Source organism: Pteronotus mesoamericanus, unplaced genomic scaffold (assembly GCF_021234165.1).
Source record: "Pteronotus mesoamericanus isolate MK-2021 breed Mesoamerican mustached bat unplaced genomic scaffold, CSHL_Meso_final scaffold_85, whole genome shotgun sequence".
Classification (NCBI taxonomy): domain Eukaryota; kingdom Metazoa; phylum Chordata; class Mammalia; order Chiroptera; family Mormoopidae; genus Pteronotus; species Pteronotus mesoamericanus.
In genome coordinates this window covers 37,731,208-37,755,924 of record NW_026555329.1, presented here as the reverse complement: position 1 = coordinate 37,755,924, position 24,717 = coordinate 37,731,208, and the positions used below count along the sequence as shown (strand labels likewise).

Below are 24,717 nucleotides of genomic sequence, written 5' to 3'. Positions count from 1 at the left end.
TAACTATATACTCTACTGGCTTGAATATTACACTCTAGAAATAGGCAGAGTGCAATTACAGAAAAACTAGCATTTGATGTGAAGAAAAGGAAATGATCTCTGAAGGCAATTTGGTAAACCCTGACCAAGAAATGCTTATATGAAAAAAAACAAAAACTACATGCAAAAAGAGCTCTTTCTCCCCGTCCAAGGGCCACATGAGCACTTACATTTTCTCTCCACGGTCAACCACCTCTGAAAACAGGTTTCCTCTGACAGAATATGCATACAATTAGCAAAAGTGCCAGGATAGCCATGAACACTGTGCAGCTCCCTTTCAAACAACAGCACCTCGTCCACCAAGTGACAAAAAAGATTGTCATCATAGAGCAAACAGGGAATATCAGCAGCTAACTTCTCCAGAACCAGCATCACAAGACCCCGAGAAAATTCAAGCTAAAAGAAATACATGAGCAAGCATCAGATAATATAAATGACAAGTTATTCATGGACACTCAAACTGTAATGCTTACTATTGAGTCTCTTACCCTTGCATTTACTGAAGAGCCTACTTTGTCTAACATTGGCTGAATCTTCTCATCCAGAAATTGCGTGTGGTTCCCAATCCACATAAGCACCTGAGCCAAGTACCATTCAGGCTAAGGAAAAAGGTAAAATAGTTTGACTTCTTTAGTCATGCCAATTAGAAAGTTACAATTAAATGGCTCTATGGTATTTCATTGTATATGCATAGCACTTACAAAAATTAGTTGAAAATTCCTATACGTAAGAACACAATTTCTACTCTGAACTTTCAATTTACGCAAAGCTTAATAATCAAATGTTTCCTAATGTACTTCCAACAAATCCCAATAATGTGGCTTACATCAATAAACTCATAAGTTTACAATGCCATATTTATTTACAACCTAGCATAAAGTTATGAGTATCACAAAAAACTGATGACTTTTCCAAAATAATTTTTAAACATTATTTCTTCTGTTTTTTCTTTTCAAAAATGTAATTCAAGAAAAAAAATGGCTGGTTTACATTACAAAAATTATATATCCCTTAAAACAGGTATGATTATATAAAAGAAAATGTAAAGTACGCAGCGTTTTAAATTGTCCCTAAAGATGACTCTACAATATAAACCTTCCAAGTTTTGTTGGATAGGAATTCAAAAACATTTACTGAATGGTAAATCTGTGTTGTGTGCCAGATGTAAGGAACACAAAAATGAATAAGGCAATCTCTAATCTCAGCAGCTGCATAATTTAGGCTTAATATCAGAATACTAGGATCACTAGAACCACACTTTAAAAAGCAGCCAACATGACTCACAATTTTCTTACCTCATTATTACTACCTCTCAGCAGCTTTAGGTTTATTGTTTTGTCTCTCTACTTACTAATTGGTTCTACTCTTCTTTCCACCAACATGCCACTCAAAAGAGGAGGAAACCCATAAAGTGTTGGGTTGGTCAAAGAGTCGATTTAGTTTTTTCCATAAAATAAAAGAGACATTTTTCATTTTCACTGATAACTTTAATGATTTGGATATTCTGACTATGTCGGCTATCTCCTGCATGGTATAACGTTGATTGTTCTCAATTCATGTCTCAATTTGACCACTACCAACTTCAACTGGTCTACCTGACTGTGGAGCATCATCCAGCAAGAAATCTCCAGCATGAAATTTCGCAAACCCCTTTGAACACGTTCACTCAGTCACAGCACCTTCTCCATACACAGCACAAATCTTTTTATGTGTTTCAACCTTTCTTGAAATAATCAAGTATAATATGCCAAGTGTTGTGTATTTTCTTCCACCTTCAATATTAAAATGGCTATATAAAAATTCACCAATTTTGATAAGTTTTGTTTAATGCATGCTGATGTGACAGCTGTCACAATACAATCTAACAGTATTATTTCAAATGAGGTTAAAGACAGTTAAGCACTACTAGAGCCACCTTAGAGGAAAAATGAACAAATTTCTGGTCAACCTAATACAAGAGAACAAGCTGAACTTGAGAACCAAAAATCCATTGCCACTCTACTCCTTCCTATGCAAACATAACTGTGTACCCCTTGGTTCCTTAAAACTTATATAAAGCCTTTAGGTGCATTTATATATGACATACAAAAACTGGTGTAATCTGGCATTTATTAACATTTAATTCAAAGCACTTACTGAACCCCTCTGGGCTTTCACTGCAGTAGATGTAGCAAAAGGCAAGTATAAACAAGGTAATATCAACCCCCTTCCCAGAACAAGTTCATAATTCTCAGTATCAAATTTCATTGAAAACAAATGCATATGATTGTTTTTTATGTTAAATGAAAGAAAAATCTCACCAACATGCCCCAATACACATGAATATAGTCCCTCACTAAAATGTTGATAATTTCTTCAAGCTATTGCCATCATTTATTCCCATACTCTGTCTTGCAGAGCTACAAATCATTTTAGTGTCAGCACCTCCCTTCAAAAGCTAATGCTCTACTATCTTTTGACTTTCTGATTTATTTATAAACCTGAAGGAGCAATTTACATGTGGGTCCAGTTATAAAAAGTGTTGCAGCAAATGCTACAGCACACCCAAGGGGAAACTTAAGAAACTGGTCAGATGATGTGATAATGAATGTCCTGATTCCTACAATGTAGCACCACAAGTCCCAAAATACATCTGCGCAGGGCAGTGACAAAACAGGAATTTGCCTCTTCAGGGAAAACACAGGAATGTGAATAGAATCAGATTTTAACTTAAACCAGGAGTATGGAAACCCTTAACATTTGCTATTAATAAAAACCAAGGACAAAAGTTGGCAAAGCACACCTTGCTTATAACATTAGTCTGTCGGTTCCCTCGGAAGTGATACCTGAACCTCTTCTGAAGAGGAGTCAGCATAATCTGGATGGGCAGGATGACAGAAGAAGATGCAGGAAGAGAGTATTTTTCTGGAAGTTGTTTTGGCTCAGTAAATAATTCATCTCTGACATAGTCAAGTCAAGGGAAAAGAAAAGTGCACACACACATATGTATGTATGTATATACACACAATACATTTTTCCAACAAAGAGATATACTACATAAAAATTATAACAGATAAAATGTAATCTACCCGTACATTGTATATGACTTAAGTAAAAAGTGCATGAAAAATGTTATTAGAATTAATCTGTAAGTCTTTCCTACAGTAAAAAATAGTAGTAAGAAAACATTCAAGTAATCATTTTATTAAGTTATCACTAAGTTAATAGGTTTCCTCCCAATGGACCATTTTTTCTGTTGTCCCAAGAGACTCTATGAATGCAACTTGGGTCAGTCATGTAATTCAGGCTGACCCACACCCTCCCATCCACGTGCAATTCATTGTGAAAAGAAACAAGCCACCACTCTGTGATCACATACAGATCAAGTCTATACCCAGTACTCCCATTTGGCTTGTTAGCCACTTTCAGAAAGTTTACTCTCTAACCACAAGTCTACCTTAGAGAAATAAATCTTAGTAAGTTTTAACTCTAACAAAGATACGAGGTTTGTAGTTTCAGAAGTTGACAAAATAGTGTCTCCAGGTTACTATATGTCTCAGGAGCACTGGCTGGTCGACTTAAGCCAACAGTTTGAGACTGAGGAGATGTGATGAATGGCCAATGAAGCTGTGCTAAAATTTCCTCAAAATCACTGTAACAGAAAAGCAATGTACATATTTCAGTAAAACACAATGATTACCAAATAACCATTTGAAAGTAATAATCATAAAATATGAGTAAATTCCTTACCTTGTAAGCTTGTCCTTGAGAATCTTGTGCCAGAATTTAACAGTGGCTCTCATGAAACTAAGAAGATGAGTACAGGATGATTCCTGAAGCTTGATGTCAAGTTCAGCCATAGACACCAGAGTAGAAGCTGCCTCAGGGACATTATTGGTCATCAGATATTGCTGAATGTTATCACTGCAAAACAAGGCAAAGCAAACTTTAAAGGCAGTTCAGAATAATTCCTAATGCAGAAAACCTGCTTCTCCCTCCCCTGTTATATGAAAGTACCTCCAAGGAAGAAAGAAGCACTGTGCCAAAGTGACTTTTTTACCTGATACCCACATCTCTGGGAGCCAGGAGACCTCAAACCCGGCACCCTTCCAAGAACAGCGGCCCACGTTCAGAACCCCTCCCTGCACCATTCCCTCCCCTCTCTTCCCAATAGCACAGATTTGTCCTGGGTCACATTCCCTCAGGCACTGCTCATTCCTGATAAATCTGCCTTTTACAGATGTCTTTTAGTATCTTAATCTGAATAATGTGGGTAGCCTTCAAATATGGTAGGGTCAAATATGGTAGTCTTCATTCCTTTTTAAAGATTTTATTTATTTATTTTTAGAGAGAGGGGAAGGGAGGGATAAAGGAAGGGATCAAGAGAGGGAGAAAAACATCAATCGTTTGTCTCTGGTACACTCCCTGATGGGACTGAAACTGCATGCGATTCAAAGATTCAAACCAGCACCCTTTTGGTTTGCGGGACGACGCCCAACAAACTGAGCCAAACTGGCCAGGGAGGCAGTCTTCAGTTCTTGCCTACTCTACCCAGCTGAACTTGATTATAAGAAACTTAAGGAGGTAGCACGTTAGACTCCAGGTCTTTCAAGTTACTGTTAGAAAAGTTCCAGATAAAATTTAAGGTAAACTCTACAGCAAGGGTTGCAAACTTATATTTAAAAAAGCGAAGTGGGTGGGGAGCAGAGCATCCTAAGGCTCCAGCCAATTGTTGCCATGCTGGAGTGTAGGTCTAATAAGGCGAGTCTTAAAATTCTTCTAGAGAAGGAAATCAAAACTTTCATGTAAAATCAAACCAATTATTCAAATTCTTTAAAATAAGCCAAATTCAACATATCTTTTGGACAAATTCAGCCCATGAGCTACCATTTGGGCTCCATAAAGCAAAACATTTTATTTTAAAATGAAATGTTTCTTTTGATAAAAATAACATTCCCTATTTTAAGCCATCCAAGAATAAGGAACAAAATGTAACCTTTTCAGTAATGAATCTCAGGGCCGGGGCCACGCCCTGCAGGAAATCTGAAGCTCTCCACCGGCAGGCACCCTGTGAACTTCGCCCCTGGGCGCCCGGGCACCGCGCTGGTACCGCGCTGGGACTCTCAGCCCCGGTGTGGTGTGCCGCTTCAGTTCCGCTCCTGGGGCAGGCACCGCGCGCTCCTCACAATTACAGATGCGGAGCCCATCCTGCCAGCCCCATTATGCACTAGCATTTTTCCCTCTCTCTCCATGAGCCACCTTTGTTTTCCACCGTCACTGCTTCAGGCCGCAAAAAGAACACTCAGCTCCTGTCTGTATTATTCTGTCAGCCCTTTTAGCCAATTTAGACAATGATTCTCTCACTCTTCTTTCTTCTCCCTTACTAATAATTTTTATTAAGATTTCCAACAGAGTTTGCCCTGGCAGGTCTGGCTCAGTGGACTGAGTGCCAGCCTGTGAACCAAAAAGTTGGTGGTTCGATTCCCAGTCAGGGCACGTGCCTGGTGTGCAGGCCAGGTCCCCAGTTGGGGGCATGTGAGAGGCAGCCAATCAATATCTCTCTCACACATTGATGTTTCTCTCCCTCTCTGTCTTCCTCCCTTCCCCCCTCTAAAAAGTAAACAAATAAAATCTTTAAAGAAAAATATTTCCAACAGACTTTGTCTTTTATAGTTATCTCAGCATTGCAGACATTCTTCTTTTTTCCCTTTAGGTATTATTAAATCTACCATTTCTGCAATTATGTTATGGCACTGGTATTTCCTCTTGGGGGCTTGTTCTGATGGTTAGCTTGTACAAGTGACTGCTCCTGTACAAGGTTCTTCCTACCTCAAAGACATATAAATCCAAACTAAGTGTTGCATTATGTTAAAAGGAAGACTACCATGTTTAAGAAAGGTACAAATGTTACAAAAGAATTTTAAATGTACAAGTAACCACAGACTACAGGAGTATCGCTTTCAAGGATACAATGAAATACATCCCCACACAACAATGAAGCATGACATTCAGAGCACAGGAAAAGCCAAGGGTCATAGGGTTCATTCATAATGATGCTGTTGAACTGTAGCATTCAAGAAACAGCGTTAACATAAGGATGCTAGTTCTGGAAGGAAGAAACTGCTTAAAAAAAAAAATAAGTCCTACAGAATAAAAAACAGGTCATTAAAGAGAAATTAGGAGATAAGGAAAGTCTCAGGAGCCCAAAAGAAAGATATAAATAGACATGTGTCCCTAAAGACCTATGGTAAAGAACATGTTATTATGAAGAGAAATAACTGCGGTCTACCTGATGATGAATTTGATTCCTGTTTCTAATTTAACTCCCTGGGTGCATTTTCTTTTAAACAATTTCGATACCAGAAAAAGGCTATCCATAATCATGGTCTTATTTTTCATTAATCAAATTCTTTGGCTACTACATGACTCAGGCTTATATTTAATAAGACTATTATTACAATAACTTAAAAAGGTCTTTATATTACCCATATTGGTATTTTCTTTCAGAGGGGCAAGGAAAAAAGAAATAAACTAAAGCAAGGTTTAAAATTCTTTCATTGCAGACTTCCAGCCAAGATGGAGATGTAGGTAGACATGCTTTGCCTCCTCGCACAACCATAAGAAGGATAACAACTAATCTAAAAACCACCACCAGAACTGCCAGAAAACTAAACTGTATAGAAGTCCAACCATCAATGAATTAAAGAAGAAACATTCATCCAGACCGGTAGGAGGGGAGGAGACGGGCAGCTGGGGTGAAGAGGACGCAGTGTAGAGTGGCAAGGCAGTGGCCAGCAGAATGGACAGTCCCACATTCACATGTGGTGGATAAAAACCAGTGGGACACCTGGGTAACCAGTGATTCTAGCCCCAGGCCAGACCGTGCAGCCCAGGGTTCCAGCATGAGGAAAAATAAAGCCTCATAACCTCTGCCTATAAAAACCAGTGGGAGTTGGGGTAGAGGAATAAACTGCCAGTCTCTTAGGAGAATCCATTTAAAGGGCCTACAGGGTCCTAGAACATACACAAACCTACCCACTCAGGGAATCAGCACCAGGGCAGCAGCTGGAGGGGTGCCAGTCACGTGCAGAAGTGGGGGAAGTGACTGGGAACTGGGCAAGAGCCAAGCAAGCAGCACTGTTCCCTCTCTTGACACCTCCCCCACATACAGCACCACAAAGCAGTGAAGCAGATTGCCCTGCTCTGGCAAATACCTAAGGCTCCACCCATTTACAACAGAACAGGTACACCAACAGGGGGAGTCAAAGCAACTCTACTTAAGAGACAGAGACACATGGAGGCTGCCAAACTGAGGAGACAAAAAATATGGCCCAGATGAAAGAACAGATCAAAACTACAGGAAAAAACTTAAGCAGCACAGAGATAGCCAGCCTCTCAGATGCAGAGTTCAAAGCACTGGTTATCAGGATGCTCAGAGAAATGACTGAGTACAGCCACAAAATAAAGGAAGAAGTGAAGGCTATACAAAGGGAAATAAAGAAAAATACACGGAACCAACAGCGAATGGAAGGAAGCCGGAAATCAAATCAACGCTTTGGAGCAATAGAAAGGAATAAACATTCACCAGAAGAGAAAGAAGAACCAAGAATTCGAAAAGAAAAAAAAAAGGAGAGGCTTAGGAACCTATGGGTCAACTTTAAACATTCCAACATCCGAATCATAGAGGTGCCAGAAGGAAAAGAGGAAGAGCAAGAAATTTAAAACTTATTTGAAAAACAATGGAAGAAAACTTCCCCAATGTGGCAAAGGAAATAGACATACAAGTCCACAAAGCTCAGAGTCCCAAACAAGTAGAACCCAAAGAAGCACACACCAAGACATATCATAATTAAAATGTCAAATGTTAAAGATAAAGAGAGAATCTTAAAAGCAGCAAGAGAAAAGAAGAGCATCACCTACAAAGGAGTTCCTGTAAGACTATCAGCTGATTTCTCAAAAGAAGCCTTACAGGCAAGAAGAGGCTGGAAAGAAGTATTCAAAGCCATGAAAGGCAAGGACCTACATCCAAGGTTACTCTATCCAGCAAAGCTATCATTTAGAATGGAAGGGCAGATAAAGTGCTTCCCAGACAAGGAAAAGCTGAAGGAATTCATCATCACCAAGCCCTTACTATATGAAATGTTAAAGAGACTTATCTAAGAAAAAGAAGATCAAAAGTATGAACAGTAAAATGACAACAAACTCACAAATATCAACAACTGAATCTAAAAAAACAAAAACAAACTAAGCAAATAGGAACAGAATCACAGAAATGGAGATCACATGGAGGGTTAACAGCAGGGAGAGAATGGCGGGAGAATGAGGGAAAAGGTGCAGGGAATAAGAAGCATAAATAGTAGGTACAAAATAGAGAGGGGGAGGTTAAGAATAGTATAGGAAATGGAGAAGCCAAAGAACTTATATGTACAACCCATGGACATGATGCACCAAGGAGGGAGGAATCACTGGAGGAAATGGGGGTACCAGGCAAAGTGGGGGAAAGGGGAAAAAAATGGGACAAGTGCAATAGCATAATCAATAAAATGTACTTAATAAAAAAAATAAAATAAAATAAAATTCCTTCACTGCAAATAATTTACCTCAACAAGAAGCAGATACTCCAAAAAGCTTAATTCAATTCCTGGAATCGCTAAAAACAACTACAACCTTAGGCATATCATTTTTTCTGTAAAGGTAAAATATGTGTGCAAAACAAAGATTTTCATACTGTACTGACATGTAAAATTCTTTAAAATCTCAGAAAACTTATGCAGGACAACGTGATGGTATTACTCTTTGGAAGAAATAACATAAAATATATTAACTATAATACATTTAAAATGGGACATCAAGACTCTTGAATGACTTTTTCCATCAAGTCTTCCAGACATTAGCAGTTGTTGACAGCTTTGAAGGAAGGGTAGTTAAAACAAAGCAAAGATGAAATAGTACAGTATAGAGGATTTGGGAGACTATATAATGAAACCAAATAATCTGCCAGTCTAGACAGAAATGTTTATTTAGTTTGTTTGAAAAGCAAGACTGACACAATCAACCACTAGTGTTATGTAATCAATTAAAAAAGTACTTCCCCCCCTACCCACAGAAGGACACTATTATTCATCTAAGAACACTTACTGCTCTTGAGAGATTATTCCCATTGAAAAAAATGCAAGTTAAGGTGAAAGCAATCCATTTAATTAAGTAACCATCTCTAAAAAGTAAAAAGGAATGTTATCACGCTGAGGGGATATTTTATTAATCTGACATTATAAAAACTGTTTTTATCATGTGTTCACAATACAACTTATAGAACTTAAAATTTTAACTTAGATTACTTTCTTTCAAATGCAAATTAAGATCCCGGAAAAGTTTGTTTCATTCACAATAAAGGAATCATTATCATAATGCTATTTTCATAACAACGGGTAAAATTACATTATAATCTTTAATTAACTCAGCTATTTAATGGCACGTATGCACTCTCTAAGACAGAGCCTCAAAGGAAAATAATAATTATGAGAACAAAGAGGACAATTTTACCTTAGTTCTTCAATTTGTGAAATCCATGTAAGGTAAGCAAGATGCCGTTCAATCTCGTCAATTTGTTTAATCATGGCCCCAAGATCTTCCATCCAGGGCTGTGCAGTCTGCAAATGGCTATTAATGGAACTGAAGAGATGACTCTCTTGCTCCAGAAACTGATTAAGAAATTGCTTTGATTCTTCTGCATTTTTTAAGGCATTCTGTATTCTTTTAGGAATTTCCGATGAAATTGTAAGCACCTGACCATACCAAAAACAAAAAAACAGTGGCAATCAGGTAAAATTTTCATAACCTTTTTTATTAGTTCATTACCTTCAAAAACAATTGAAAATTGTCAACTAAAAGTGTCAAAAGAAAGATTTGATTTCTGTATCTTGTACCTACAAAACCTATGTAGGGAGAGGTATATCACAGTGGACCATTGTAAGCATCTATGGATCTGTCTTCATGAAGTAAAACTCAGTACTTTCAGAGTCCAGCCATATGGAAGAACATACACAAATATTAGGCATCACTATAATATATTAAAAAAATTATAGAAGAATTTCAATTTAATCAACACTGATTAGACACTTACATTGTACCAAGCACTGTGCTATGGATAGACATAAATAAGACACAGCATCTGCCTTTAAGTTCAGTTGCTATGGAAGAAAGATGTCAGCAAATATTACAACAGTGGATTGATGAAGTAAAAGAGATGCTAGGTGCAATGTGTACTAAGGGAGTGCTTCCCAAACCTGAATGTACAGAATTACGTAGAGACCTTGTTACAATGCCAATTCAGACTCGGTAAGTCTGAAATAGGGACTGAGATTCTGCATTTTTAACAAGCTTCACATGTTGAGTAGCAATATTTTGAGGTGCAAGGCAGTTGTGCTTGCATGGATCATGCACAGCCCTTTGCAGGATGAGTAGGAATTTTTTAGGGAACTATGGAAGGAAAGGGTCCTTCCAGAGAGAAGGAATAGTTTAGTCATGATCAAAGAACAGCAAAAATCTGAATAGGGCACAGAATACATTCAAAGAAAAGTGGAGAGCCCTGACTGGTGTGGCTCAGTGGGGTGGGCACTGCCCCGCAAACTGAAAGGTCACTGGTTCCATTCCCTGTCAGGGCGCATGCCTGGGTTGCAGGTCATGTCCCTGGTGGGGGCATGTGAGAGGCAATGATCAATGTTTCTCTCATACATCAATGTTTTTCTCCCCACCTTCCCCCCTCTCTAAAAAATAAATAAATGAATAAATAAATAAATCTTTTAAAATAAAGTCTTGTTTTAAAAAAAATGGAGAGAAGAGATGAGCCTCAATAGGTAGGGAGAAAACAAATCACAGGTAGCATCTTGCGCCTAAGAAAAATGTAGGCTTTTTCCATTAAGTTTTTAAAAAGGGAATAATTCAGTTAGATTTATGACAGAATGGTAAGGTGATGAACAGTTATGTTTATTCTCCTATTATGTGTAATAATAAAAACTGAAAACAGCAAGAATGTCAACCAGTAACAGAACGGTTAAATAAATTATGTATGTATAGCCATACGAAGCAGGGACTCAAAAAAAAAAAAAGGAATTATCTTCTGGAGGCCAGGCCCCTTGTAGTGCAGGCTTCCCCGACTAGGTGAGTGTTCTGGGAACCCCTCTGTATCAGTGCACCAGCTGATGGTGGTGTGATGGCTGAGTTGGGCTTCAGTGAATTTTTTGAAGACTCTTTCAGGGTGTTTGTCCGTTTCATGATGGGTGACTTATGAGTGCACCTGCCCGTACCATGCTGAGTTTTCAGCAGTTTTTGACAAAAAATGGCATGACCCCCATGCCCCACCCTCCCTATTCACCCGATCTCACCCAGAGCAACTCTTTTTCATTTCTTCAATGAAAAAAAGGCATCAAAGGAAAACATTTTGCCAGTGTGGATGAGGTGGAACAAAAAACGGCAGAACCACTAAAAGGCATTAAAATCGATGAGTTCCAAAACTGTTTCGAGCAGTGGAAAAAATGTCTTGATAGGTGAATGTGACTGAAGTTTAAACATGTAAGAATAAATACACAATATTTTATAAATAAATTCTGTTTTTGAAGGACTCCCCCTTGTATTTGAATATCATAAAACCTTTAAAAAGATAGGTCTACTTCTGGTCAAGATGGAGGCATAGGTAGACACACTTTGCCTCCTCGTGCAACCATAGAAAGAATTACAACCATATGTCAAAACTAGTAACACCTATAACCATCAGAAAATTGAGCTGTATGGAAGTCCAACAACCGAGGATTTAAAGAAGACACATTCATACAGACCGGCAGAGAGGCAGAGCTGCAGAAATAGGCAGAGAGGTGGTGTGGTGTGGGAATGCGGCTGCGGCAGCAGCATGGATGGGAAGGATACCTTGGCAGTGAGCGAGCCCAGCCTGAGGCCAGACCGCACAGCCCAGGGTTCCAGCACCGGGAAGACAGATCCCCATTACCTCTGGCTGTAAAAACCAGTGAGGGTAGGGACAGCGGAAGAAACTGCTGAATTTTCACCACTTAAGGGTCAGCACGGCCTTAGAACGTATTACAACAAATGCAAACCCACCCACTCCAGGATTCACCACTGGGGCAGCAGCTGGAAGGGCTCCAGTTGCATATAGGAAGGGGGAGGAATGACTGGACACGAGTGAGTGTCGGGCAAACTGCCAGAAGCCGGGCAGCAGCATTGTCCCCTCTTGGAGCCCTCCCCACAAAGCCACAAAGTGGTGAAATGGGTTGCCTCGCCCTGGCAATTACCTAAGGCTCTGCCCCATACAATTCACAGGAGCCATTTCTACATAGGCCAAGCTACTAAGACAGGGAGTAAAAATAGCTCTACCTAATACACAGAAACAAACACAGGGAGGCTGCTAAATTAAGGAGACAAAGAAAAGAAAAGAACAAAACTCCAGAAAAAGAACTAAGCTAAATGGAAATAGTCAACCTATCAGATGCAGAGTTCAAAACACTGATTATTGGGATGCTCAGAGAACTCTTGAATATGGCAAAAAAATAAAGGAAGAAAGGAAGGTTACACTTAGTAAAATGAAGAATAATCCACAGGAAACCAAAAGAGAAAGGAAAGAAACTGGTTTTTGGAAGATAAGGAAGAGATAAACATTCAACCAGAACAAAAAGAAGACACAAGAATTTTTTTTATTGTTTTCTGTGAACTTTATTGACCCTAGCATGATACAGTACCTTACAGTGCTTAAGAATACACCTTGTAGCACTTCTCATTTATTGCTATATTTTATAGCAGAAATACAGAAGCCATATTTTTAAGGAAGAAAACATAAAAATGCTTAAAAACAGACCATGTTTTGCCAAAAGAAAGGTACAAAATACTACATGAAGAACTAAACTAGATACTTCTTCACAAAACCAACCTGAGAAAAAACTGTCAGATTCAGAAAATGTATGGCACTTGGTTACATCCAGACAATCATGAGACTGACTCTTAGGGCACCAAGACATCTCAGACCACACTGGTGGCCACCTCACTTACTGTAGCCAACATGGCCACAGAAAAGACAATTTCAAAAGCATTGACAACCAGCCAGACACAGTCAGCACTCTGCCTCCGTTTCCAAAAGGTAGTAGCTACACTTGTGTGTGCTCCCACACAAGGAGCTCAAGACACAAGAATAAAAAGAAAAAAAAAATGAGGACCGGCTTAGGAACCTCTGGGACATCTCCAAATGTGCCAACATCCGAATCACAGGGATGCCAGGAGAAGAGGAAAAGCAAGAAATTACAAACTTATTTGAAGGAGTAATGAACAAAAATTTCCCTAATTTGGCAATGGAAATAACATACAAGTCTGGGAAGCACAGAGTCCCAAACAAGTTGGACCCAAAAAGGACCACATCAAGACACATCATAATTAAAATGCCAAAGGTTAAAGATAAAGAGAGAACCTTAAAAGCAGCAGAGAGTTACCTACAAAGGAGTTCCCATAAGACTGTCAGCTGACTTCTCAAAAGAAACTTTGCAGGCAAGAAATAATCAATATTCAAAGTCATGAAAAGCCAGGACCTACACCTTAGATTACTCTATCCAGCAAAGCTATCATTTAGAATGGAAGGGCAAATAAAGTGCTTCCCAGACAAGGTAAAGCTAAAGTAGTTCATCACACCAAGCCAATATTACAGGAAATGTTAATTTCCTGTAATACAGGAAATTACAGGGACTTATTTAAGAAAAAGAAGAGACCTGGTTGGTGTGGCTCAGTGGATTAATTGCCAGCCTGTGAACTGAAAGGTTGCCTGTTCAATTCCCAGTAAGGGCACATGCCTGGTTGCAGGCCAGGTCCCCAGTTGCGGGCATGAGAGAGGCAACCCATCGACATATCTCCTGCACATCAATGTTTCTCTCCCTCTTTCTCCTTCCCTTCCCCTCTTCCCCTCTCTCTATAGATAAATAAAATAAATAAAACTTTTTAAAAAATGATCAAAACCATCAACATTAAAAGGCAACAAATTCACAAACATCAACAACTGTATTTAAAAACAAGCAAAGCAAATAACCAGAACAGGAACAGAGTCATATAGAGATCACATGGAGGGTTATCAGCTGGGAGAGGGAAGGAGGAGAATGGGGGAAATGGTGCAGGGATCGAGATGCCTAATTGGTAGGAACAAAATAGATAAGGGGAGGTTAAGAATAGTATAGGAAATGGAAAAGCCAAAGAACTTACACATAGGACCCGTGGACATGAACTATCGGTGGGGGGGAATGCTCGAGCGAAGGGGGGGTACCAGGCAGAGGGGGCAAAGGGTGAAAAACTGGGACAACTATAATAGCATAATCAATAACATATACATTAAAAAATAAAAAATAAAGAAATATCTATATTAATGGGGAGACAAGTCCCATATTATATTAATAATAAAAAGTTAAGCTATGCATATACAAAAAATATTTTAACTATATAACTATATTTTATAATATTTGATTTATTCACATATTACAATATTACTGTAAGGAATAAAAAGGAAACTTACTGTAGCAGTATGAAGAATACATAAGATGGTCACATTACCATCAAATGCAAGAGAGAATGCAACCCTAAACTGAGGTGGTGGAAGATGTTAAGGAAGCAAAACTCAGATGTCTTGGTTATAGGGAAGAGTAAAGACGACAGAGGTCAGTCTTGGAAGGCTCCTGGGTTTCAGGCCTGAGTGACAGATACGTCCAAGATGGGGAAGCATCTTAAAAGATGGATCAGTACCATTTTGGACATACTGAATTTAAGGTTCAATTAAGGACTTGAGCAAAAGCTTCCATGGTCATCAGGGAAACAAGCCTGATTCCAATGGGTCACAGAGCAAATGGAAAATTAGGAAGTAGAGCCCTGGTTGGTGTGACTCAGTGGGTTGAGTGCTGGCCTGCAAGCCAAAAGGTCACTGGTTCAATTCTTTGTCAGGGCACATGGCTGGGTTGGGGGCTGAGTCTCCATTTCGGGGTGAGCGAGAGGCAACCAATCGATGTCTCTCTCACACATAGATGTTTCTCTCCTTCTCTTTCTCCCTCCCTCCCCCACCTCTAAAATAAATAAATCTTTAAAAAATTTAAAAATCAGACCTTCCAGCCAAGACAGAGGCATAGGTAGATACACTTAGCCTCCTCGCACAACCAAAAGAAGGACAACAAATTTAAAAACAAAAAATAACCATAACTGCCAGAAAATTGAATTGTGTGGAGGTCTGACAACCAAGGAGCTAAAGAAGAAACATTCATCCAGACCAGAAGAAGGGGTGGAGATAGGCAGCCAGGTAGAGAGGATGCGCGGCAAGGTGGCAGCTGGAGTACCAGGCGGCAATGCAGTGGCGAGGCAGTTGCTGGAGGACTGGGCAGTCCCACATTTCCATGAGGATAAACCAGGAGGAACAGCTTGGGAGCAAGACAGACCACATAATCCAGGGTTTCAGCGCAGGAAAAGAAAGCCTCAAAATCCTTGGAGATAAAAACCTGTGGAGGTTGTGGCAGTGGGAGAAACTCCGAGCCTCGCAGGAGAGTCTATTGGAGAGACCCACGGGGTCCTAGAACGTACAGAAACCCGCCCACCCAGGGATCAGCACTACAAGGGCCCAGTTTGTTTGTTGGTAGCAGAAGTGACTGAAAGCAGGCAGAGTTGAGCAAGTGGCATTGTTCCCTCTCGGACCCCTCCCCCACAGACAGCATCATAATGCAGTAACCTGGTTTGTCCTGCCCTGGCTAATACCTAAGATTCTGCCCCTCCCAATGTAACAGGTTCACTGAGACAAAGAAATATGGCCCAAATGAAAGAACTGATCAAAGCTCCAAAAATAGAACTAAGCGATGAACCTGTAGCTAACCTATCAGATGCACAGTTCAAAACACTGGTAATCAGGATGCTAACTGAATTGGTTGAGTATGGTTGCAAAATGAAGGAAAAAATGAAGGCTATGCAAAGTGAAATAAAGAAACATATACAGGGAACCAACAGTAAAAGGAAGGAAACCAGGACTCTAGTCAATGATTTGGAGCAAAATGAAGAAATAAACATTCAGTCAGAACAAAATGAAGAAACAAGAATTCAAAAACATGAGGCGAGGCTTTGGAACCTCTGGGACAACTTTAAATGACCCAACATCTGAATTATCGCGGTGACAGAAGGAGAAGAGGAAAAGCAAGAAATTGAAAACTTATTTGAAAAAATAGTGAAGGAGAACTTCCTCAATCTGGCCAAGGAAATAGACTTCCAGGAGATCCAGGAAGCTCAGAGTCCCAAAGAAGTTGGACCCAAGGAAGCACACACCAAGGCACATCATAATTACATTACCCAAGATTAAAAGATAAGGAGAGAATCTTAAAGCAGTAAGAGAAAAGGAGACAGTTACTTAAAAAGGATGCATAATCCCATAAAACTCTCAGCTGATTTCTCAAAAGAAACCTTGTAGGCAAGAAGGGGCTGGCAAGAAGTATTCAAAGTCATGAAAGGCAAGGCCCTACATCCAAGATTACTCTACCCAGCAAAGCTATCATTTAGAATGGAAGGGCAGATAAAGTGCTTCCCAGAGAAGGTAAAGCTGAAGGAGTTCCTCATCACCAGGCCCTCATTATATGAAATCTTAAGGGGCTAATATAAGAAAAAGAAGATGATGAAAAACTATGAACAGTAAAATGACAACAAACTCACAACTATCAACAACTGAACCTTAACATAAACACAAAAACAAACTCAGCAAACAACTAGAACAGGAACAGAATCATAGAAATGGAGACCAGAGATGGGGGGAGGGGAAGAATGGGGGAAAAAGTAGAGAATAAGCAGCATAAATAGTAGGTACAAAATAGGCAGGGAAAATTTAGAATAGTATAGAAAATGGAGAAGCCAAAGAACCTATATGTACCACTCATGGACATGAAGTAAGGGGGAATAGCGGGGAGTGGGGGGCGTTGTAGAGTAGAGGGGAATAAAGGGGAAAAAATAGGACAATTGTAATAGCATAATCAATAAAATATATATTAAAATAATTAAAAAATAAAAAATAAAGTGATTAAATTTTTTTAAAAATTAAAAAATCAATAAACATATCCCTGGTGAGGATTTTAAAACATATTTTTTTTAAAAAAGAAAGAAACTTAGGATATGGAGACAGATATAAAGTAAATTGACTGTTTGAAGAAGCCTAAAAGTAAAAACAAAGGGACTAACACCTACTAAAAAATGAGGGTAAGGTGTTTTGTTGTCTAAATTTTAAGGAAAAGATCTGGGTATTTCCACGTGCTAAGGGGACAGGACTGTTTGAGAAGCAAAGGATAAAATTATAAAAGAGTGAAGCAAGTTCACAGAGCTGGCAGGCAGGATCGGGGCACAAGGGCTACCTTTCATTGATCCTCTCTGAGTTAAGAAGTAGGAATGATGACAAGTCAGTTTGTGGAATTTGAGGTAGACCGTTCAACAGATTTATGGTAGAAGTCCACAAGTTTTTGTTTGGGAAAAGGACAGAATACCCAGGTGGGGTAGGTGTCTTGGGGAGATTTCTGAAGAACTGCTGAGGGGAGTAGCAGAGGAGCCAGCTTTCCCATGAAAGGACAATCAGAGCAACAGAAGAGCACACACGATGGCCGCATGACTCCACTCAGCTATATGATTTCTTCCAGAAAAGCCCACCGCGACTCGCTTGCAGGAGTGACAAGGAAGACAGAGCTGGGCTAAACAGAGTTTAACTACAGATGTGGTGAAAGCACAGGAAGATGGAAAGGCCTGAGGTGCTAGGGACAGGAAAACACGAGAGACTGACAACCTAGAGCTGACACACCAATATACCCACAGAGCGTACTTACCCCAATTTAGTAGTTACACAATACAAATCTCATCTTTGACAAACACACTATTTCAAGTACAGGGACCCATTTATTTTTTTTAAGATTACAATCATGGGAATTTTTAAAAATTATTTTAAGTAATATGTTCACTGTAAAAAAAAAACCTTGAAAATACAGAAAGATATGAAGAAAATAAATCATGTTTAAACCACACAGAAATAAACATTATGTTATACTTATTGTCAAGTTTTTCCCCTATTAGTGCATATATACAATGAATTTACTTACTTGTAAAAGCACATTGAATTTTTCATTGTATGAAAAGCTACTTCAAATGTTAGCCATTATTGTTTCCAAGACATAAATCGTATCAGTAGGAACTATGTCTTCTACCTATTTTGTTAATTACCTAGTATACTATAAGTTCTTAAAACCCACTAAACAGTTTAAAATAACTAAGACTGTTTGTCAAAAATCTGTATCTTCAAAATTCCCTATATGATAATGCTTAAGTTTATATTAATTACAGTGAGTATACTACTGATATTATTTCAGTGAGTTATAATACTTGCCTGTTCTTCTAACTGCATTTTACTTTCTGTCATCTGTTCTATGAGTTTATCAAGTTTCTTTAAAGATTTAAGGTCATTTCCAACTTCCTTTTCTATAAATGCAGACACATAGGCAGGAAGATCACCATTATCTGTACCTTCACTGACTTTTTCATTTTCAAAAAGAGCTGCAATATTTAAATCACCTAAAATGAAAGAAAAACAATTATTCAGCACCAGCAAGAGAGTTAAAGGAAATCCAAAAGATAGACAAGGCAATATATCCACCTTCAAAAGTTAATAATTTAAAGAAAAAACTACCTATATGATCAGTAGTGTGTGTGTATGCATAGTTTGTCCAGAAAATGTCCAGCCATTGTTAATAAAACAAGTACGGTTTGTACAACATCCATGTAACCTGGCAGCCAAGGAGAGTGTACAGGAATGCACACATGCCTGAACCATGACAATTTCAGTGTACTAGTTAGTGGGGGCAGAAGACGCTGTTGAGTGAGCATGTATACTGTGTGGCCACGACGTTCAAAATGACTGATAGAGTAAAGCAACGAATCTGCATCCGATTTTGTGTTAAGCTTGAATGTTCCTCTGCAGAAATCATTCGGATGATTCAGAAGGCCGCAGCTATGGGCAACTGGGGATTGGCAGCTCCATCACAACGCACCCACCCATGCATCACATCTTGTAGCAGGGTTTTTTGGCAAAACATTAAATCACCCAGGTGACTCAGCACCCCCTACAGCCCAGATTTGGTGCCCTACAACTTTGGGCTTTTCCCAAAACTAAAATCACCTTTGAAAGGGAAGAGATTTTAGACCGTCAATGATATATAGGAAAATATGATGACGGGGCAGCTGATGGCAATTGGGAGAACTGTGTGGGGTGGCAAGGAGCTTTCTTTGAAGGGGACTGAGGCAATATTGTCCTATGTACAATGTTTCTTGTATCTTGTACCTTCTTCAAAAAAGTCTCTATTTTTTATATTACATGGCTGGATACCTTCTGGACAGACTATACATACATACAGACAGACAAACACACACACAAACACAAATATGTACATACACAAAAATACCCAAATGAATATATAGTGTATATACATGCTTATGCATATATGTGTATATCTACACTATAAATATATTCCTGTGGGTGTTTTTGTGTATATTATCTACATATATTTTTTGTGTGTATAGCACACACAAAAATACCCAAATGAATAACTATAAAGCAATCTATGGATCAAGTATTACAAAATGCTTAAGAGCTCAGGAAATTCCTCAGAGTGAAGGAGAAATTCCTAGAGTCCTAATAACCATAGTTCTCATAGATGTTGACATGATAATGCAGTTAAAGCAGATTCTAAACTTTTCCCGAAGACCTTATTTCTTAAGAATCTATTTGATTACTGGGGAAAAAAGGTCAAATCTGACTTTAGTGGTACTATTTTTATGAAATTAGTAATATAGTTAAAAAATCTGTAAGGAGGGTGATGGTATGGTCTGAAGAATATCAAAGGAGGACCCTGGTTTCAAGATCTTAAAAAAAGAAAAAAATTGTTTTGAAAGATTTCAAGCATATGAAAAAATTTGAAAGGGTGACCAATGAGTAAAAACTCCACCTTATGTAAGAGTAAAAAAGTTTTAAAACCTTTAAATGTCATTGTATGAAGATGTCCATGTCAGAAACAGAAAAACTTTTAAGTAAATCTGTAAGAAAACACAAATTATGAGGAAAAATTCTAAATAGCTGATGCATTCGCTAAATTGCACAGTCTAAAGTGAGAGTCTTTCCATGGCAAATACTCTAGTCTTGAACTAATTCACAATGGACTTAATATTATAAAATAAATGTTATAAAATAAGGCTCCAGAGAAGGTGAGCAAGGACTTCTTGGAAACTGAACATTAGAATAAACATGAACGTACAGTGCATTTCTCTATTAAATGTGACAAAAACAGATGATCTGGAACCCTGAAGCCATTTCTTGGAGAAGTGTGGAAGCAGAGGCAACAGTTACTTGCTTTGGGTAGCTCTGCTCTCATCCCATTTAGTGTGTGATATTTCCCAGAGTCTACTCCTTATAATGATATGCCATTTTCATTTAAACAATATACTTAAGAAAACAAATTTCTAGTAAACACATAATCCATCGCAAAGGAATTAAATTATTTTCCACTGTCCTAAATATGTGGACTAACAGCACTGCTCCTCTTTTCCAGAGTATCTCCAGCTACAGCTTTGCTGACCATCTGTGCCAGGGTGGCTTCCTGAACATGCCTCGAATCCCAAAGAAAACTGAAGGCTCACAGTAGCTTCTTGGCAAAGAAGGTAGGAGTGACATGACCCACACTTGGCTGACATATCTTTCTCCTGCCACTTCACCCCCAGTGTGCTAAGATAAACTATTTCTCTTTGAAGTATCTGCTTCCATGTGTAAGCTATCCTTTTTTGGTTACTATGATTTGCTTCTTCCTGGAGAAGTTTAGAAAGCTGAAGTTCGGGTCAAACTTGCTATGACAGTACCTCCATTTCATGGTGCATCCATTAAGTTCCCTGATACTAAATATGCTCAATTCAACTCAGTCCACAACTTGAATTATCCCGCATACAGGGCCTAATCTCCCTAGATTTGAGTAGCACCTAGAAATTAAAAAGGAAAACAAAAACAATGTAAAAATTTAGACTGATCTCCATATGAAAATAAATGTTATAAAATAAGGCTCCAGAGAAGGTGAGCAAGGACTTCTTGGAAACTGAACATTAGAATAAACATGAAAGTACAGTGCATTTCTCTACAGGTTTGCTGAAGGATTTGGTCCTCTCTAAACAAACCATTAATGCTGAATCTATGAACAAATTAAAAGCTTGACTGAACTAGCATATATTTAGAAACAAGGACTATACTAATTTCTTTTGGGAAAAAAAAAAAAGCCCTGGCCAGGTAGCTCAGTTGGTTAGTGTTCTCCCAATACACCAAGGTTGTGGGTTTGATCTCTGTCAGTGCACATAAAAGAAACAACCAGTGAATGCATGTCAGTGGAACAACAAAATCAATGTTTTTCCCTCTCTTCCTCTCTCTATAAAATCAATCAATAAAAATAAAAATAATAATAAAAAGGTGAGTGCCTGAAAGATAAAATTGGGGGAACAGTACAGAGCCTCCTGGGGAGCAGCATTGGTTGGACTTCACTTCTTTCACCTCTCTTCTTCCCTGGAACTGCCCTTGTAGAACTTTGCTCTTTAACAAAAATGAAGTTTAAATGAAAGGCTAGATGTTATAATCAGCCTCATTACAAAACATCTATCTCTTCTGTTAAAAAGGAAGTATGAATAAAGATGGGCCTAAATTGAAAATGTAACTTTCATATATTGTCTAACTATTTCTGAAAAGATTAACAAAATATATACCTGTGTGTTTAGTACTGGGTAAATTCCTCTCTTCAACCCCCCAAAATAAGTTTTCCTTTGTTTTATTCAACTTATAAGAATTGAAAGCCTGTTCACATGGTATGAGAACCAGCAGCCCACTAGGGGTAGAAGCAAAACTAGTGAAAGTCCATGCCTCAACTTCCTAACTATAAATTATAACATTTTCCCAGTCTACACTTAAAGGTTGTAAATAGGACTAAAATCCATATTTTTTTACTCTCAATCCAATATTCTTATTTTCTTCTCTTTCAAACTTGAGCAGAAAAAACCATCCACTATTACATACAGGGCTTACGATGTCTTCTTTTTTTAATGTATCATAAATAAAACAAGTGAGTTATGTGGTGTATCTGCAGACACAGACAGGGCTGTGTGCAGAGGGAATATTTGTGAACACTAAGGTTGCTATAGCTTAGGGAGTAAATTCTATCTTCACTTTAAAAAAAATTATACTCTTGATATAAACATTTAAATGCAGCACATTCTTAGCTGAATGTTATTCTTTAAAATAGCACACTAGTGATTTTGGAGGGTTTTATGTCTCTTCTTTTCTCTGGTTTTTGTTTTGTTTTGTTTTTTTGTAAAGAGTATCTAATTGCAAAGATGTTGCCCACACCAAAAGAGGAAAAAGGACAAAGTCTACAGTCTGTGTCTATCATTTTATTAATATGACACCTCAACAGGCATCAACTCCCAGGCATCTGAATGGGCAAAGGTGAAAAAGGGAAGGGTTTCACCGAAAGATATGAGGTACTCTCAAATCCTTTAAGGAAAAGGAGCTGAGTTGTGGCAGCTCTGATTTGTCAAATGCTATGGACTAGTTAGAGCTTTCTTTCTAATGCAGATTATATCAGCAGGCAATGTAAAGGGCAAGCCCAGCTCCTAAAGCTAACATGGTACAATTACATGGGCACCCTTTCTGTAACCTATCATTCCCAGACTATTTGCCACAATCAGAACCAAAAACGCTCTGACAGAATGGCTTTTTCATATTTTTCCCTTCCTCCCCCAATAAATTTCACTTCAAAAGCGCCTGAAGAATCCTTAATTTCCAAAAGCCTGACATGCTTAGCAAAGAACTAAGTAAAATGATTAATGTCCCCATCCCTGACATATGCTTCTGTCCTTAGTAGAAAATGGAGGTATTAAGCCTTTTCCCTCTCCCTTGTCCAGCTCAAGATTCAGGAACCAAGTTATCTATTGTGCTCTTCTCAGATCAATTTTCAAGTGCAGATTCACTGGTCAAGTACAACTGAACAGTGATCATTTGATTCCTTTGAACCCAGTTAAGGTGTTGGTCATCTCTCCTATATTGTCAGCACCTACAAATTCCCAATGCTTAAAAAGTTGGTGTTTCATTAAAATAACAGGCAGACCACAATTATTATGAATCCAGTATGATGGGCAGAACTCCAGTGAAACCAACACAAGGTTGGGGTCAGGAAGTGCTCTTTTTCAAATCATCCCACATTTTACAACTTTAGAAAGACAAAAATATGTGTATAATGTTAGTGAGTATATAATACTCTGCAAGCATACTGTACAGAAACTCTCTCTCTCTCCCCCCCCCACCCCTTCCTCTTCCCCCCTCCCCATCTAAAAGACCCTTCTTGGGCCCTGGCTGGGTGGCTCAGTTGCTTGGAGCGAGGACTCACAATTATAAGGTTGCGGTTCCACGCCCTTTCAGGGCGCTTTCAAAAGGCAACCAATGGATGTTTCTCTCACACATCAATGTTTCTCTCTCTCTCCCTTACCCTTTCCGCTCCTCTCTCGCTAAAAGCAGTGAAAAAAAGGCCTCAGGCGAGGATAATAAATGAGTGAAAGAGCCTAAATAAACAAATAAATAAATAACCCTTCTCGGATGCAGATCCTGGAGGGCTGAGTTTGGAGAGACGGCGCGGTAGACAGTGCTAGGTGTAGGGAGTCTGCTTACTTTTCTCCTCCACGTTCTTCCTTTCATCACCACTTTCAGAGCGGCACTAGAAGGTGAACAAGTGTGACAAAAACATTAACAACTGAAGTGATAAATGGGACTCTTAGAAGGTTCCCGGAGGAGGCCCACAGGAGGACTGCGAGGTCCCAAACGCCTTCCCGCGTGGCCTTCCTGAGCGGCCAAGGCTCTCTGATACGGGTTCTAAAAACAGCCACCTCCCTACGGCCACCACTGTCACCTCCACAGGACCGCTGGCGTTACCTTGCCCAGCCGCCAGGGCTACCTCCCCAGTAGGATGTGTCATCGCTCCGGGATCGCCACAGCTGCAGCATTGGGACTACCTCCCCTGGTAGGTCTGTGCCACCTTACCAGATTGCAAGGGCCATGTCCCCCGGGCCCCCGGAACCACGACCTCAGCCCGCCGCCAGGGCTACCTCACTGAAACAATCTCCCCAGGTCGAGATCTGTGCCACCTCCCCGGGCCATCAGTGTCCCCTCCCCTGGCCACCAGGGCCGCCTCACCGGGGTTGCCTGCCCCTCGCCGATCTGGCCTGCCAGGAGCATCCCGCTTTCTCGCGAGTCCTCGGCTCCAAGCGCAGCCAGCGTGGCCTGTGGGCTCAGGCCGCGGCCAGCTACACCACCAGCTCCGCCTCGGAAACTGCAGAGCTGAGCCTTAGGACAACTTCCTCCCGTCTCTTTGCTTTCTTCCTTTTCTCCCAGAGAGGCCCTGCTCGCGGGGCTGCCCGCCGTGTGCTGTGGCGCCCCCTGCCGGCCAGGCTCCCAGTGTGCCTCTCTGGACGCGGGCTTCTCCCGTCAGGCTGTCGTGAGAAAGAGAGGTCCTTCCCAACCTCCGTAAAACCTCCTCCCCCTCACCCTTAATGATGGAGATTGAAAGTATCTCCTTCTCCACACCATAAATTCGATAT

At 39.6% G+C, this 24,717-nt stretch overlaps 1 protein-coding gene across 3 annotated transcripts in view; it reads right to left on the bottom strand.

Annotated features, from left to right (window-relative positions):
- RINT1 (RAD50 interactor 1) overlaps nucleotides 1-24,482 on the bottom strand; it is a 35,540-nt gene extending 11,058 nt beyond the window's left edge. The window contains exons 1-9 of one of the 3 annotated variants that reach the window (XM_054564644.1): nucleotides 24,314-24,482; nucleotides 23,792-23,837; nucleotides 18,434-18,618; nucleotides 9,562-9,803; nucleotides 3,769-3,942; nucleotides 3,521-3,670; nucleotides 2,822-2,978; nucleotides 528-638; nucleotides 210-435 (exon numbers count right to left, since the gene is read on the bottom strand). In XM_054564644.1, the coding sequence (XP_054420619.1) occupies nucleotides 210-435; nucleotides 528-638; nucleotides 2,822-2,978; nucleotides 3,521-3,670; nucleotides 3,769-3,942; nucleotides 9,562-9,803; nucleotides 18,434-18,618; nucleotides 23,792-23,837; nucleotides 24,314-24,355 (1,333 nt within the window). In that variant the 5' untranslated portion in view covers nucleotides 24,356-24,482. Of the gene's footprint in view, nucleotides 1-209; nucleotides 436-527; nucleotides 639-2,821; nucleotides 2,979-3,520; nucleotides 3,671-3,768; nucleotides 3,943-9,561; nucleotides 9,804-18,433; nucleotides 18,619-23,710; nucleotides 23,761-23,791; nucleotides 23,838-24,313 lie in introns of those variants that run through there. The other 2 variants (XM_054564641.1, XM_054564643.1) reach the window with 2 other exon arrangements.
- Nucleotides 24,483-24,717: the final 235 nt, after the last annotated feature.